The sequence below is a fragment of the Gymnogyps californianus genome, chromosome 1, assembly GCF_018139145.2.
Source record: "Gymnogyps californianus isolate 813 chromosome 1, ASM1813914v2, whole genome shotgun sequence".
Taxonomy (NCBI): Eukaryota; Metazoa; Chordata; class Aves; order Accipitriformes; family Cathartidae; genus Gymnogyps; species Gymnogyps californianus.
The window spans coordinates 17,787,899-17,805,652 of NC_059471.1; the positions used below are offsets into that span (position 1 = coordinate 17,787,899).

Genomic DNA, 17,754 nt, shown 5'->3' on the forward strand with positions numbered 1-17,754 from the left:
TTTTTACATTCTCACTTAAGTGCAGTGCTATGCATCATGAATGCCCGTTCTTGATTGCTTATTGCAGCCTCAGCAGCATATGCTTGGAGTTACTTCCAACTTGTCTTATCTTTTTCAGACAGAGTTTCTCTTGCGTCTGCTTTAAAGGCATGAAAGGACAAGCGTGGAAGTTGTACACAATGTCATTGTCGTTATCTGCATCAGCATAACTTTATATAAATGAGAAATGCAAGGTCTAGCAAATTCTAACCTCTCTTGAAGGAGATGAGGCATAATTTTAAGTGTCACAGAACGAAAAAATTGTTTCCTCTTACGATTGATACTTGAGCATCCTTTGACACGTTGAGTCCAGAGGAATTTGTCAATATGATAGTGCATACCTCTGAAAATGTAGGATATGAGAGGGGAAGAGAGTTTTCAAAGTGCTGCCTTCTCCTGGCAGCATCGGGTTAAGACAGCTACTGATAACAGCTAGCTACTGAAAGTTAGTGCTGTTTACCTGAATGTATTCAGCTCTGTGTCATTTTAATGTCGTTCCATATTGTCTGACCAACTCTACTCTGTTATCACTCATAAAAAGGGGGGAAGTCAGAGTCATGTGAAGGGGGTCTCTGCTGTTACTCTTTACGACTGTTGCCTGTGGGAATAGATTATATTCTTGACATGAGACTTTGCTTCAGTCTTGTGACCAATAAGGCTAACCCAAACATAAATGAGCTTTTCAGTGAAATAACACTGTGGTTGTGTTTGATACTGGATTTTCAATATATTGCATTCCCAGTTTTTTGACTGGTTGACTTGGCTCTGTGTTAAATAAAATAGTTACTGTTTTATCCTTTTCTTCTGTTTGCAGATACAAATGACACTTCTGTTAAACTGAACCATGAGTCTTGCATTACATGATCTGCTCATTTGTTGTCGTCGCCTTGAAAATGAGAAAGCTGTGGAGCGAAGGGTAACAATTTTTCTTTTGGTGTGTGTGCCTCAATTAGCAATGAAGGGAATCATTAATAATTCTTTTTATTGAAATACATTTTCAGAAGGAAATTGAAAATTTCAAGCGACTTCTCCATGATTCTGAAACAGTTCTCCAGCTGGACCGGAATTCTGATTCTAAACAAGGAAAGCAACTCAACTGGGATGCTGTATTTAGGTAGCTTCTTTTTTTTAGTTTGTGAATGGTTGCAATTTTCTTACATGGAACATCATTCTTTTGTTTATTGGGCCTATTTTAATGCTTATCTTTCTGCAGATTGATTTAGAATTCTTGTCAGCTTGTAAACGAGAAATGACTTATGTTAGTCTCTAAAGGAAGTAAATTTAAAATTGCCAAAAATGCAACACTTATCACATACAGAAAACTTAACTTCTAGGAATCTGATCATTAATTAGGTGGTCGTTTTTCCTTGCAAAAATAATAGTTACTTTCTTTTATTGAAAATTATCCTCTGCATCTGATTTTCAACGTATAGTTCATATGTAGATTATAGGTAGCTTGTTAGAATTTTTTGTATTACTGAGTTCTTCAAGACACAATAGGAGGACTGTGGCTTGTGAATTAAAGAAGCTGTGCTGAGGTTTGTAGAGGCCCGTCTTTGATATAATCTGCTTTAGGTGTACTACAAGATTGAACTGAGTGTGAGTGTGTTAAGTTCTTAGAGCAGCTAGAACCAGTGTTCAATTTCATGTTAAAAGTGCATCTGAAGTATTAGTTTTCATAGGCTGGTGTCTGGTCAGCTTTCCATTATGTGTTTTAATTGGACAGTATTGGAATAGTTCTTGTTTCATAGCTGTACCAAAAATATTGTAAGAAGTATTTGATAAATTTTATATGTTGCTTTTGAGATGGCCAATAATATATTAGAAATACATAGGAGGAATACAAAAATGGAGACTCTAAACTGAATACAAATAGTAGGCCAGAAAATCTACAGTAATTGCCAGCGACAAAGCCAGTGAAAAGTTTAATGTATTCTTAGATCTAAAATCTAATCTATATGTTAATTTTAAATGATGGAGAAATAGGACTTGAAGGTTTTCTCTGATAAAAACAATGAAGAGTACTTCTTATTATCTTGTTATATAATGTTGCAGCATAAATAAAATTACTTAGCATTGCTTTTTTTCCTAGTTATAAATTGTATGTTTAGCATTATGCAAAGTTTAAAGGAAAGTTTCGTTCCTATTCAAGTTGCTGCTGGATTATCTTTAAAACTTACAGCTCCTTTTATAGATTATTTCCATCATGCTTAGAGTGTAATATATTTCAGTAGTTTTTAGTCTTTGATAATTAGAATTGTGAGAAGAACAAGCACTGGCATTCTAGGCTAAACCAACATTTACCTATTTTACTTTAGTCATAAATGTGCAGATCCTTGATTAATCTCTCTTTTATTTTTGAAGTGTCTTGCAGAAGTATTTCCAGAAAGAAATGAAAAACCTGCAGCTGACAAAGCCAAATGCATCTGCTTCAACCCAAACTACCAGACAGAAAAAGATGCAAGAAATTGGAAGTTTGGTCAAATATTTCATCAGATGTGCTAATAAAAGTCAGTAATATATATTCATATAGAATTACCGTTTTGTTTTGGTGCTTTGCTTTCAACTTTTAATTTTTACTCTGAAGTAAGTTACCAGGGTAGGATTCATCTTGGTCACTTCCAGGTGTTTAGAATTTACATATCTTCATGTGAATCAGTCCTTTGTGCTCCTTCTCTGTCCTTGTTGATGTTCACAGTGCCTTTTTCTAATTATTCCATGTGTATATAACTGATGTATCCTCTCATAAGTAATTTCTTTCTTAGAAACAGTTTGTTTAAGAAGATGATTCCTAGCAGAACTGTTTCTGAACTGTAGGGTTTTTTTTTTTTTAAGTAAACATTTACAAACAATTAATTCCAGATTTATTTGGCACACTTTGGGTTAATTACGGTCACATGTTATTTCTTCACGTAGGACGACCCAGACTGAAATGTCAGGAACTTCTGATTTACGTCCTGGAAATTATAAGAGATCCAACAAGTTGTGCTGCTTATGGATCTGACTGTAGTAGTATACTCCTAAAAGATATCCTCTCAGTAAGGAAATACTGGTGTGAGATATCCCAGCAACAGTGGTCAGGTAACATTTTCAAGCCTACTTACAAATGTCTTTTCCTATTATAGAAGCATGTTTAGGTGTATTTTAATTTGTTTGTTGCCTTGTTGTGTGAGGTACTACACAAAACATGAAATAAAATACTGTCAGCCTTGAAGGCTTACAGTTGAAATAAAGCAGCAAAGATTAGGAATTGATTTTTTTCTTTCTGCATGCTGTTTGTCTATTGCTTGCTGAAACATATGTACTTATATACAATCAGGTTATGTATGCATTGTCTCCACAGGGCTTAACATGTATAACAAATCCATGGAATGTGTGTGCTGGAAATAGCCTCAGTAAAACTGGTGTTGGTGTGCAGTTGTTTGCAAGTTATTAGGTATTGGCTGGTATAGTTTTGATATAGTTAATGTACTACTATTAAATTTTATTTTCTGAGTTTTGGTGGCTTATGAAGGTCCTAAAAAACCATTGAGTCACTGTTGTTACGTGCACATATTGCATATAAAGAAAAAACAGAAAGCTTAAGATTTAAATAGAGAAAAACAGCTTAAAAAGTTGGGTAATGATATAGTGTGCAACCTGAACTGAACGGAAATGCAAACATAATTTTTCACTTTTCAGAGGATTGGATTTGACTCCAAGACAGTTAACTTATTTAGCATGGAGAAGAATGTTTATGTATTTTGAATCGTCTGAGATGTACTAAGCTCTCAATTCATCTGTTTTCATTTGTTGACGTGATAGAACACTAATTTGGAAAAAAAAGGTATTAGAAGTTTTACGGTCTAGTTTGTTGAATGTTGCACGTGCAATTCTGGAGAAAGTGTAGAAATACTATCTTTATTTGCATAGTGTAGTGCTTTGAAGTCAGAGTTTGGATTTCTGAAAAGCATTTTATGAGAAAATACTCTGATCTGTCACTTGAAGAGAGTTTCTTAACTACAGAATGGAAATAAACCTGCAAAGAACTCAGAAGAAGAGGAGTCTGGTGATACTGGAAGTGAAACGGGAGGCAAAAAAACCTGCCAAAGACTGGCAAACCAGAGCGACTAAAATGGAACCATTCAGGATGGGAGATATGGTTGGGTAATTAGATAGCCTGAGGATGAGATCCCAGAAGTGAAAGAACTTGGTACGATTTGGCTATGGAGATAGAACTGGAAGTTGAAGATTGAAGGGGGAGCTGGAACTGTATGGGAAAGCTGCCTGAGACTAGGAGCCAGTGAAGGGGGTCGAAGACAAAGGGCTGTCGGCCTGCAGGTTGGAGCAGAATGCGAAGGCAGGGACTGATCAGATAGGGAGGCTGGAAGCTGGAGTTCAGAGCAATAAACAGGAAAGGCATCTGAAGAACAACTGGGTACTCAGGTAGAACTGGGGGTAGGTGGGTAGGGAATGGGACGAGAAGCCAGGGATGTTGAAGACTGACATTGAAGAAGGCAGAGAAGGGAAACTGAGGTTGAGTGTCACTGGAACGGTACATATAGGTTGCATGAGGAGCCTATGGGAGTTGCTGTGTGGTAGTTAGGTAGTTGAGGAACATGGAAGTTAGCTGGGTCTTTGTGTATGGGTGGAAGCTGGAAGTGTGACAGAGGAAATTTTGACATTAGATCATAAGGGGCACAGTGGAATTTAATTACTGAAGTGAGGCAGGACTGAAGGCCATAAATCTAGAGGAAGTCAGACTTAAATCCATTAAATGAAACAAGTTGCTTTTATTAAAGGAGGGATATATGAGCTTTGTAAAGGTTATCATAACCTTTTTTAGCTATTGCACCTTAATACTTGTTTATAATTCTTGGAGTACAATGGAGAAGTCTGTATTCTATTTATAAAATCAGTGATCTGGTGCAGGAGTTGAAAGTAAGAACATGGATTCCAGCTGTTGCCCCAAACCAGTTAGATTTGATAGGCAAATACCGACTTTGTGAGGTGCTTTTATCTGCTGAAAGTTCTGAGCTTCTGAATGTTGATAGTCATACTCTTAAAAATTACGAGGAGCTGTCGTATTGGTATATACTGGCTGCATCATCAAAGGAGTCACGTGAGGCCAGTGGAAGCTGTATGTAGTAGAAGCTGAACTCAATCTTACTAAAGGAAACTGGAAGCCCTGTGAATTGATAATGGGACCATGTGCCTCTTGCATCTTGGGCATTGACTTTTTAATAAATAGATATTTTAGGGACCCGTGAGGACATCAGTGGGCATTTGGTATTGCCACTGTAGTAATGAATGAGGACACCTCTTTGCTCAACTGCCTGACTCTCTCAGAAGGAGGAGTCATCAGGGCTGCAACAGACTTCACCTCAATTGGTGCTGGTTGCAACTCAGTGCACTGGTGACAGTGTTGGACCAATAGAGGTTTACTCAGTCCTGTACATGGTCTTGTCAAAGGACTGGAAAGTTGAGGGGTAGTTGCTCAAACCCATTCACTGTTTGACAATCCCATCAGGCTCGTGTGAACATCCAACGGAGATTGGATATTAATCAGAGGTAATTGATATCTCAATGAGGTAACATCACCCTTGAACACTGCGGTACCAGGTATGCTAGAACTACAGTAGGAATTCAAAGCAAAGAGTGCTACCCAGTGTATGACCATTGACACAGCTGATGCATTTTTTTCCATTTCCCTGGCGCCTGAGTGTAAACCACAGTTTGTTTTTACCTAGAGAGGAGTACAGTATGCCTAGAACCTTCTGCCACAAGGATGGAAGCATAGCCCATCTGTCATGGACTTGTACAAAAGATTTTGGAAAAGGTCAGTGCCCCAGAACACTTACAGTACATTGATGACGTTGTAGTATGGGGAAACACTGCCTGTGAGGTGTATAACAAAAGCAAAGAGGTAATTAGAATTTTACTAAATGCAAGATTTGCGCTCAAAAGAGATAAGGTGAAAAGACCTGTGCAAGAAATAGTTTCGTGGTGTCAAATGGCAAGATGGGTGCTGTTGCATTCCTACTGACATGATTTACAGCATTGCAGCAATGGCACCACTGATCAATAAAAAGGAAGCACAAGTTTTTCTTGGAATGGTGAGATTTTGGCAAATGCACAAATGGTCATACAGTCTGCTCATGAACCCACTGTACCAAGTCACCAGGAACATGGGCTTATTTGAGTGACAACCTGAGCAACAGTAAGATCTGACTATAGGCTACCAACTATGCCCTGTCAGAAGAAATATTGACCATATGTGAAGGAATTTGGGCAGCATTTGAAGTAATGGCAATGGAAACAAAAATGCTACTGGCTCCTCACTTGCTGGTACTTCCCTGTTTGCTGAAAGGAGAAATGCCTTTGACTTTCCACACAACAAGTGTGACCTGGAATAAATGGACTCATAAGGGGAAACAGATGCTCCGGCCTACTGGAGGAGTTGGTGGATTGGTCCAAACATCATGACTTTTGGGGTGTCACCCAGGGTGTTACCACATGCTCAAGAAGCTCTGGAATATGACAGGCTTTCAAAGAATTAGTAATATGTGCCATTCGCTAACAGTTCTTGCCTAATTGTTGGCCATTGGTGAAGATGGAAAGCTGTCATTTGGAATCCTGACCAACAGGTGATAGAAGTTGATGAAGGTGAAGGACAGCCAAGTCAATATGCAGAAGACCAAGCCATAAGACTGGCCATTGATGCAGCATTACAGAGGAAACCGCAGATTTTACCTGACTCTTGGATGGTGGCCAGAGCCCTCTGGGACTGGCTTACACAGTGGAAACAGGAATTGGCAGAGATGAGAGAGAGGCCTATTTGGATAGCTACCTTGTGGAAAAACGTCACATGGGATTTGAAAAAAACTCCATGTATAGGTATGACAAGTCATTAGCTACGTCCCAGAAGGAAGAGCCACCAAAGAACAAACCAACAACTATCAATCAGATCGAACTACTCAAGTTACTGCAATCAACAAAGTCCTGGACTGGGAATGTAGAGTGGACCTATTTGTAACTTGATGGGCTTGTGAAATGTCTAAGATGAGATTCCACCTGTCTCTGGGCAAGAGACTGAGGAGTGATTTGTCTAAAGATGCCATCCTACAAGTAATAAAGGTATTTGAAATTTGTTCATTAGTGGAAAAAGCACAAAAGGTATTGAAGTGTGAAAGCTGTCATTTAAACTACCAGATCAGAGATGTGTGATAAGTAGACTACACTGGACCTTTGTGCAGGTCTAGTAGGGGGAATCAATATATCCTAGCTATTTTAAAGAAATGACTGCGAGCTGGCTGGAGGCTTACCCAGTAGCTTATGCCACTGCTAAAAGCACTGTAGTACATCTTGAAAAAGAAATTTTGTGGAGAAGTGCTACACCAAAAATAATTGAGTCTGGTAACGGATCTCACTTCAAAAACAAAATGATGAAATTATGGACAGATGAACATGGGATTGACCAGATATGGTATATCTTCTATTATCTCCAAGCCTTGAGCCTGGAGACTGTCGCAAAGGATGTAATTTATGATGCAAGTAACCTCCCACTGTGTACCATTAAACGAGTGAGTGTTAGGGAGGTGCAGAGCAAGGGGCGGAAAGTGTCACGGCCTACTGAGCTGGTATAAATTGAGTAATGAGGTGAATGTCAGAGAGCCCATGGTTTGACCTTTGATATGCTGCTGTGCAGGTGTTAAGGATGTAACTTTTTGTCAGATAAAGCACAGTTAGGCAGGTGTTGCGGGGAAAAATGATGTAACTGGCAGAAATAGCAGAACCAAACTTATACAAGAATGAGTGATCCAGCAACACCAGCTGGTCTGATCTCATAGCTGAGCCTGCTTAAATGATCCAGTGACTCGGAGCACTCCATTGACCAGTAAATACAAAACAATCTGGAAGGTGCTGTCCACCTCATAAAAATCATCTGCCTCAGCTTGAAGGGGCAGAGGGGTGGTGGTTTGTCAGCATGGTTCTACCTTTAGACTGTGGAGGACCTCCAGGGATGTCTGGGACCAGGCTCACGTAGCCAGAACCAACACGCTTAACACTCTGCTGCTCCTGACCACTGACAACTACTGCTCTTGTCAACAAGGAGAGAGAACCATTTTTCTGCAACTTTATAGTGTTCTGTTTGTAGTTTCTGAGGCAATAAATACACAAATTACTGTGCAGTAATTAATGTGTGCATTTAGTCTGTCCTAAACCGTGGCAGTAGGTTGAAAGGTTTCCATTTATTCAGCATGTCTGTTATCAAGTGAGGTAGCAGGCAGTTGTGATGACACGCTTTGCCACACACCCCCATATGCATAATGACAAGGCTGTATGTTCAGCTGTCCTGTGTCAGCTACAGGGGAGCAGTCTTGCTCCTTAAACCTCTGCTGGTCATGAATGTTCCAATGCAGAGACCCTATGTGGTGCTAAACAGTGACTTTTATTTCACAGCACTTCCATAAGAATATAATACAAAGAGTTGAGAAGCACTCTTATTCATGGGGTAGTCTGTAACTAGGGGGTCACCAACAGGGAGAGAGGATGAAAAGGATGTTCTGTTCCACTCGCTGATGTGCTGTTGTTTCTAAGGGCACACTGAGCTCATGGCATGCCAAGTCATCATCCACGATGAGATAGACATGTAAGTAAACTTTTGCATCAGCAGAAATCCCAGGTAGCCGATTACTGATGTGGGCAGTTCATGTGATCTCTATAGGATGCAAGCCTAAACTGTTCCTTAATCTAGGAAGGTAGTTGCTTTGTTCAGAGCACATTCACAGCAAAAATGGATGAGATAGTCCATTAGTGCTCAAAGACCTCATCCAGTACCCCCTCAGGCACTCAAAGCAGCAGAAGATTCTCAGTCTGTCTTCCAGTAAACACCAGCCAGCAAAACAAGGAGGGGTTGATACTGCCAAGGAGGCCTCTTTCCACTCTTGCTGCTTAACAAATTACACTGCGTCTTCCTTAATCTAAATGTCCAGATGTTCTATTTGCTGTGCCACCCACTGGTATTGAAATTAGCACGTCTTAGGGTTTTCAGAGCTTGATTTCATCTGTCTGCTGTAGGAATTAAGGCAGAACTGGATCTATCCCACTATTACTGCCACCTACAGAAAACTGTGTCCTTGATACCCTAAGAACTGTGGGAAGGATAGCAGTAAACAGCAGAACCATGTGTTGTCACATATATTCAAGGACCAACAGGCTTGCTTTTCTTTCTTCTGCATATTCTTCTGAAGAGGAGGATGCCACAGCAGCTTCTTTCCCCTACCTCTTCACCCCGATCTGGTCCTCATGTTGTCGCAGGCATCCCAGAGAGGATGCTGCAACACCGCAGGGCTGAAGCAGGGAGGAGATGGAGGACAGCATGAAAGCTGTGTTTGAGAGGATCATGAGGCTTTATAAGCAGCATTGATATCAGGTCTTGGCTCACTTAGATGAGGCTTGACAGAGGCTTGGGAACATGAAGTGCTGGAGGGGTGTCAGGAGTAGCAGTTCCAGCATGAAAATACACTAGACCGTGCTCTTAAGTAGTGACTGGTGTGCAGGCAGTTGGACTTCGAGAAAAAAGAGGAAGCTCAGTCAAGCAGGGAAGGGGTTTTCAGCTCTTGCAACAACTTGTGTGGGGACCTGGTCCACAAAGTCTCTATTCAGGTGTCTAAATGGAGCATGGATGATAAGGCATGACAGCAGGGTTTAGAGACCATTATGACTTTTGGGGCCTTTTTTCTCCATGGAGAAAAGAATTGTTGTGCCTGCTCTTTTAGTTCAGCCAGGTCAACCACATCTTGTTAGTTTCCAGTAGACCCTGTTGGCCTTCAGGAGAAGGATCGTATTGCTCGATGCTACACTTTTCTGATGTTCAGACCCTGGTTTTAAAAAATCATATGCAGTATTTCCTTTCTTCCCTGTTCATCTCTGTATGTATTATAGGTGTATCGGCTCAGGGAATTAAAGAATAATTCATATTGGAAGGAATCTCAGGAGATTTCTAGTCCAATCCCCTGCTTGAAGCAGGCTCAGCTGTGAGAAGAGTTCAAAAGGTGTTGTGGGATCAGGTTTTCTTATTTTTTGAATGCTTTTTGTTCAGCTGCTTGTTCTGCTGCAGGTTTTGCTCCCATTCAGATTCTAGGCTTTGTGTAAAGCTGTGTGCTTTCCTTGCATGTGTGTTCTTTGAGGGGAAGTCAAAGAGAGCATGGAGAGTAGGTGTGAAAAGAGTTCATCCAGTAAGTGCTCTGCAGGTGTGAGCAGGAGTGGTTTCCCAACCTGAGGAGGTCTCAGTATAAGAATCCCCTGCAAGGAGAGGGAGCATTGGCTGTGGGCTGTTGTGACCCTGGGCTGCAGGGCACTTGCAGTTGTGTAGGGCCCACTGTTCTGAGGGTGTTGGGAGGTCACTGATGCACATTCCACTTCCACTTTTTATGCAGAAGGGACACAGTTAAACCAGGCTTGGACACTGTTGTCACCAGGTTAAAGCTTTATGACCCAGTAATATAGGGGTATGAACTGTCTCTGATTCCCATGATTCAGAGAGTCACCTGAGTTCTGCAAATGACCCTGTGCTTGCTTTGAAAGAAGGTGCTGGTATCTCTATTGAATCAGAGGCCAAAGTTATGAAAGACTTGGTGAAGGTGGCGTTATGAGTCCTGCTGGAGTCCAAGATGTCCATAAATCTACGAAGGCCTGTGCAATGAAGCAGTAGCATTGCAATTTATTTATTTATACTTGTCCCAAGTTGGCTTTTCCACAATACAGGAATCCAGAGCTCAAGGCCCCGGGTGATGCCATCAATGTTACCCGTGCAGAGTATTCAAAAGAAGAGATTCTGAGAGAGTGCCTCAGAGGCCTTGATCCTGACTGTCTGTGGAGAGCTTGCTCACCCCAAACTGAAGAGCTACTGACCAGTAGAGTTGAGGGTTGTCAGGCTCCTCTAGGTCATAGTCACTCTACAGAGCAAAAGTACGGTAACGGATCATTCTGCATCCCAAGGACTATATGATACAGCTGCTCTGAGCTCATGACTAGTTGCCTGTGAACAAAATAGTCATAGTGGCTGGGATTCCCAAAAGATCATTCTACCTATATTTTTCCTTAGAGAAAAGGAGGCCTGAGAGGTGGATGTCCATTCATTCAAAGTGTTGTCCCAGAATGGCTGCTGAGGTCATAGGACTGAATCAGTATTTCTTCCCACTCTGGTTCTTTGCAGTGGATATTGTCCATTGGTGAACTGAGGGACAGCATCATGTCACTTGTAGGTGGCATATATGAAACAGCAGCAAAGCTGTTGGATGTGTCGTGTTAAACTGATGGTGATGGTTGGATCAGTAATGTGCTACTGTGATTTGTATAAGGCTGATGAAAGGATAGTGTGATGATTCCTAAATCGGCCTTGAGATACGAAAGCAAAAATCTGAGGAAGGGGCCCTTCCTTCAGAAAACTTGTAAATGAGTGCGAAGCATGGATGTGTTGGTCTATGGGCTGGAGTGAACTAGCTGAACTGCATGTAATAGAAATATGGGGAGCCTCAGTACCAACTATTCTGATCTGTTTACCTGTTCCTGCTACACCAAATTCTTTGTTAATGTATGTGTGGCTGTAAATTGTTTCTGAGTACTTTTATTGTGTACTCTGCAACAAATGGAGCCCACTGTGCTGAGCAATCAATGTAGAGTAGAAGTTGAGTGTGGAAGTAGTTGTGAAAGTTGATTGTGTGGCTATAGCTACTTTGCTCAGTGTAACACAAAGCAGATTGTATCACAGCTCAGAATGAATATAACTTTACTTCCAGTGTACACAAGACCATGTGTTTTAATTTTTTCCCCAGTTAACTTTTGTGAATAATGACATACAGCTGAATTCAGAACGGTGGTTTCTGTGTATTTAATGCAATATTTTGCTTCAAGCATTTTTTTATGTAATCCTCTGTAATATGTATGTTTATATATATATTTGTATATTTACAACATATATACACTATATCATATATACTTTTTTTTTAATACATTTGCAGAGTTGCTGATCCTATATGGCCAATTATACCTCAAACCTTCTGGGAAGATTAATAGAGTCTTGGTGGCCAGGATAATTCACACAGTTACGAGGGGGTACTGCTTCCAAACTGATGGGTTGAGTTCTGATATGTTTAACTTCTTTTCAAAAGCAATGCAGTGTGCGAGGTATGTTGCAAGTGCTCCTTTTGTATGCTAATACCTACTTTTAGAGAATAACTCATTTTAAGTATTTGGGATTAGACTTGAGTAACAGCAGGTAATACTTCTTTAGACATATTTTGTTCTGTCTTTGAAAACCAATTTAATAAATTCTTTAAAATATTAATAACTTCTGCATTTGTTAGGCAAATAATATTCTGAATATAGTTACTTGCTAGTATTTACATTTAAACAATTCCTGTGAAAAGAAATGAGATTATTTCTTCTGGAAGTTTGAGCGTTTGGTTTATGTTGCAGGCAGGAGAAGAATACTGCAGGCCTGGATCATATTGTTGGAGCAATGAATATCTTCTGCCATAAGTTTGCTGTCAACTGTCGCATACAGATTTGTAAAGCAGGGGAAGAAATTTTGCCTACAGTGCTTTATATATGGACTCAGTATAGACCAAAGGATTCCCTGAAGGAGTCAATAATTGAGTTATTTCGTCTCCAAGTTCATCTTCATCATCCAAAGGGTGCAAAAACTCAGGGAAAAGGTACAATAAAAAGCTCCCAGTTTTTTTTTCTATCACTGTATGTGATTGTTCAAATTATTGTGCCAACTTTCTGAATTTTGATACTGAGTCTTGGAAACATTAATGGGAGTGATGATACTTGCCAGTATTTTTATGCTATAGGTTAATTTGAATGAAAGTAAAAATGAGTTTTCAAATTGTATGCACTAAGAGAATACTAATTGTATTAAGTCCTGTAAAGGTTGATTGGGTTTTTTTTATCAAAAGGTGATTTTAATTACTAAATCAAAACACAGTGTCTTTGGGGAAGGGAAATAATAGTTGAGATTGCCACATGTATTCATATCTTACCAGGTTTATTTAAGCCCAGAAATTACTACTATGATCTAAGTCTGACTTACTGTATAAAACTGGTTAGAGAACATCACTTAGTAATTGTGTTTGTCTGTCATGGCCTATTTCAGTTATAGCATCATTTTTTTTAAAAGCTTTTTTTTTTTTACTCTGTCTACAAATGGCAAAGAGTTTATAATTAGTCCAAATTTATCCATTGCATTTCATTGTAGTCTTTCCAGTTAGACAAAGAATTGTTTATTAGAAACTTTGTTCCTACCCTAATTACTTGTATACGCTGATTAAATTCTCTCTTAACTTTTTTCACTTTTTTACTTTATTCATTCTCCATTATAAGACTTGTTTTGCAGGCCTGCATTTGTTAAGCTTTGTATGCTTTACTCTGATTTTGGCTGTATTTTGCGTTGTCTATGTAGGTTTACATATTCTATCAAGTGGGTAGTGCATGTTATCTTTTAATTGTTTTTGCCTGTACAGGTGCCTATGACTCAACAAAATGGCAAAGTATCTTACATAACCTATATGATCTGCTGGTGAATGAAATAAATCTCATCAGTAGTAGAGGAAAGTATTCTTCAGGCTCACGTAATATTGCCGTAAGGGAAAATTTGATTGAGTTAATGGCTGATATTTGTCATCAGGTAACATTTTTGTTTGAATATAAAGTTGACTATTTACTGTGTTGTATATTTTGCTTTTTAAAGTAATATGACTTTAGCATTTCCTCAAAATCATTTACTGAAGTAGTAGTACCTTTTGTCTGTGTTCTGTTGTGTTTAGTTGTTAATTTTTGTGCAGCTTAGAAATGTGTGGACTCCTAAATTATACTAGGTTTCACTAGTGTTGCTTATTAGACTGTAAGCGGAGGTTCTGTTATAGTAAAGAATAATAAATAATAATTCTGGTTGCCTCTTAAGAGGCGTTATACGCAGTAAAAAATGGACCAGTTCAGTTTGACATTTCAGTTTTCCTGTAAATACTACTTTTTTTTATTTGCGTACTTTTTAATTTCTCTTTATAAAAGGTTTTTACAGAGGATACCAAAGTTCTGGAAATTACCCAGTCGTATGCCGTTTCACAAAGAGAGTCCAGTGATGAAACAGTACCAAGCAAGCACAGGAGGATTGAACTAGGCTGGGAGGTAATTCAAGACAACCTGCAAAGATCCCAGAAGGATTTTGATGTCATACCTTGGTAATAACATCTTTACATGAAACAAATATCACTACAGACATCTTTATACATTTAAGTGTTCTCCTGAATATGTTGTGGTTTCGAACTAGGTATCTACGCATGCTGTAATTATATATCTAAGCACTAAGCTTACATTCTCACAGCATTTGGAAAGTAGTGAGTAGTGTTCTTGGCTCTCTTGCTTTAAAAACTTTATATCTTTGGTTTCCTAAGAAATAACAAATGAGGTCTGGTAGACTGTGTTGTAGTGTAAAAGATATTACTGCCTCTGATTTTTTTACCCGTCTTTTGTGCTAGATATTACCAGTCCTTATGTAAGTGGTGTGTATATGATCCAGCTTGTGAGTATTAGGAAATTAACATGAGATTTACTGCTGTCTTAAGCTGACTGTGTCATAGGACAGCAACCATTAACAGTTTGGCTGTTTTGGACTAGTTCACACAGTTTGCCTGAAAACTGAAGTGCAAGGCCTGACATCTTAGCTTGGACCTTGATTGAGCAGTATTTTGTTTGATATGAGGGACTTCTGAACTGGAGGTATAGCTACGCGTCTTTTTCCACTGACTACCGCAGGAGAAGGACTCTGTGGCAGAGAGTGTAGCAGGCAGTCAAGTCGTTGTTAAAAGACCACAGCTAGACTTTTCCAGAACTTACCAGTTGTAGTCCTAAGCCCAAGAATGTTGACTTTTTAGCTAAAATAGATTACACCGGATGTTTTTTGCTGTTACTGTTCCTCTCTGTCTTTTTGACTTCTCTTGGAAACTGCTGTACAAGATACCAGCACAGTGTAGCTGCTTGTGAATTGGGTCCTGATCTGGGGTGGCAGGTTTGTGTGTGTGTGTGGGTGTGTGTGTGTTTTTATTGCTCGCAGTATTGAGGCAAAGTGGCTGTTTAGGATCCAATTGAGAAGTTAATATGCCATTTTGTGTGGAGGTGGCAATCTCCAAGAAATACTGTGAGTACTGTAATTTACTAATTTGAGTAGAGTTGCAACCATTGCTATGAGCAAAACCCTTCCAACTTACCATCCCCAGCTTAACATTTTGTTCATTTCATAAATTTTATTTTTCTCACCTGCAGAGATGTTGTTGTAATGTTTCCTGGTTATATTATTTCACCCTTGAGGTCACTCACTGGGTCAGAGTGTGTAACAGGCTAGTCCAGAAGAAGGAGAAAAATAATTTTTTTTGCCTGAAATTTTCTTCCCATGTGGTCAGAAATCAGTGAAGTCAGCTTGTAAGAAATTAGAAATCAGTGAAGTCAGCTTGTAAGAAATTATTAGCGATAGTGCAGCTAGATGAGCAGACTTCACAAATAAAAACAGTAGAAATACTGAATCTTTAACCTTTGATAGTAAGCAAATCAGCTCAGTACTGGAAAGCATAAATGTGAAACGACAATCGGAGAACGCTTTGTTCATTTACTTTTGAAGATGCGAATTTATGTATGTTTGATATTAATTGCTTCACTTTGTGTTTTCAAGGTTACAGATTACAACTCAATTAATATCAAAGTATCCCATGAGTCTTCCTAATAGTGAGCTACCTCCCTTACTCAATGTACTTCATCAGTTACTGCCTCAGCAGCGCCGAGGAGAGAGGACCCCATATGTGCTGAAGTGTCTTACAGAGGTAGCTTTGTGTCAAACCCAGAAAACTGATTTGAAAAGCACCCACAAGTTGGAGCTCCAGAGAACCTGGGCAAAGATTTGGTCTCTTACCATTCGTAGCGTAAGTTTCCAGCAAATTGAAGTGGAGAGCTTTGGGCTACTTGGAGCTATGATTCAAGGAAACCTTGTTGTAACAGATAAAGAACTCTGGAAGATATTTTCAGGACCTGCATGCAAGCCTTCAAGGTAAAACGGGAAGCAAGGATAATATTTTGTGTCTGATTCACATTGCTCTTTAATGTGCAACCAAAACCACTGTATTATTCAAAATAATACTGTTGTTGTTGTGGCTGTATTTCTAGTTAAGAACTGCCCATGTTTGTGTTTTAAGCATTTGAAATGGGCGTAAATATATACATAAGTCTGAAAGCAGAGGCAGAAGAGGAGAGGCAAGCATCTTCAAATTTAAAATTGACTAAAAATGTAAAATGGACTAAAAATTTCAAATCTGACGGAAAGAGGTGTTGATTTTTTGAAGTTAAAAGGTATGTTTTCTTCTAAATATATTTTGATTCTGAAATGAGTATTCTGAAAGAGTCTTTAAAATAGACAGGAAATGTCTGTAATGGCCAAAATGTGGCTTTTGAAAATGCAAAGATTCTAATAAAGGAGTTTTCTAGTATGCGTGCTTATTAATTTGTCTATGTACTTGGTGCTCCCTGAGCATGCAAAAGTACTGACTTTGCTTTAGAGTGCTGATCAACAAATACCACATTGTTTCTCACAAATGTCCTGTGTTCCATTTTTGTTACAGTTCTGCTATATGTTGTTTATCATCAGTGATGTCTGCCTACTCAGTACCAGAAAATTTGGACGTAGGAATGGAACAGAATAATTGTGAAAGAAATATGGATTCTGTGTTAAAGGAGGCGATAATGAAATGGGTACTGTCCTGCTATTTGGAGGAAGAAATGGAAGAATGTGCAGAGTTGCCTCCTGTGCTCTGCAGGTAAAGTCTTTGTGGCATAATTTTTTATGTAAGCTCACCATATAACACAGAAACTTGTGCAGGGAAAAGTGGATTTGCAGAATTGTATTATGTTAATGCTTTGGTAGAGTTTATAGGGTTTTTAAGCTTGCTGTTGAATGTCATTCTGGGGACATAATTTAGTTATCTGTCCATAGCATAGCAGATACATGAACTATGTGTTAGAAATCTTAAGTGAAAACTTAAGCTTCTTTGAAGATACACTGTTAATCTGGTTAACGTTTGGGTGCGCTTCACAAATCCCAAGAGCTTGTCTGATTGCAAGAAAATACAAAAGAATTTTCTTTTTTTACAGTGATTTTCCTCATCTTGTATTACAAAAAATTCTTGTGAGCCTTACAATGAAGAACTGTAGAGCTGCCATGATTTTTTTCCAAAATGATGCTAAATGGTATGTTTTTAAATCAATCATTATAGATGCTTAGCCTTCCTACATTTGTCATTTTAGCAAGCAGAGATAATGAAATGCATAATTCTTCAAGCTCTTTCACATCTTTCTGTACAACATCTTTCAGACCCCAGAAAAATAATAGCACTTTTGCAATTTGTTAAGATGCTTTAAGCAGACGTTAAAATAGTCTCTTGCCGACAGAGTCAAAGCTTCAGATACTGAACAGAATACCTTATAAGGAATATGCATGTCATCTCTCTTCAGCAATACAGCTAAATATTTGGCCCTTTATCGATAAGTGCATTAGGTATTTTTAACTTATTACAATTACATTTTTCAAATAATTTGTAACTTTATACAAATCTGTATTCATGCTTTTTAACATTACCTTCCATTCTAAAGGAAACATATATCTTAAGAGTTTTCTTGAAGATAGAC

The 17,754-nt window shown here is 38.9% G+C and overlaps 1 protein-coding gene across 1 annotated transcript in view; it reads left to right on the top strand.

Annotated features, from left to right (window-relative positions):
• Positions 1 to 883: 883 nt before the first annotated feature.
• The window catches only part of ATM (ATM serine/threonine kinase), an 82,485-nt gene continuing 65,614 nt past the window's right edge, over positions 884 to 17,754 (top strand). The window contains exons 1-11 of the mRNA XM_050915635.1: positions 884 to 955; positions 1,041 to 1,153; positions 2,404 to 2,549; positions 2,956 to 3,120; positions 12,045 to 12,210; positions 12,502 to 12,740; positions 13,551 to 13,714; positions 14,098 to 14,267; positions 15,752 to 16,123; positions 16,692 to 16,886; positions 17,221 to 17,316. Coding sequence (XP_050771592.1) covers positions 884 to 955; positions 1,041 to 1,153; positions 2,404 to 2,549; positions 2,956 to 3,120; positions 12,045 to 12,210; positions 12,502 to 12,740; positions 13,551 to 13,714; positions 14,098 to 14,267; positions 15,752 to 16,123; positions 16,692 to 16,886; positions 17,221 to 17,316 — 1,898 coding nt within the window. The remainder of the gene's footprint in view (positions 956 to 1,040; positions 1,154 to 2,403; positions 2,550 to 2,955; positions 3,121 to 12,044; positions 12,211 to 12,501; positions 12,741 to 13,550; positions 13,715 to 14,097; positions 14,268 to 15,751; positions 16,124 to 16,691; positions 16,887 to 17,220; positions 17,317 to 17,754) is intronic.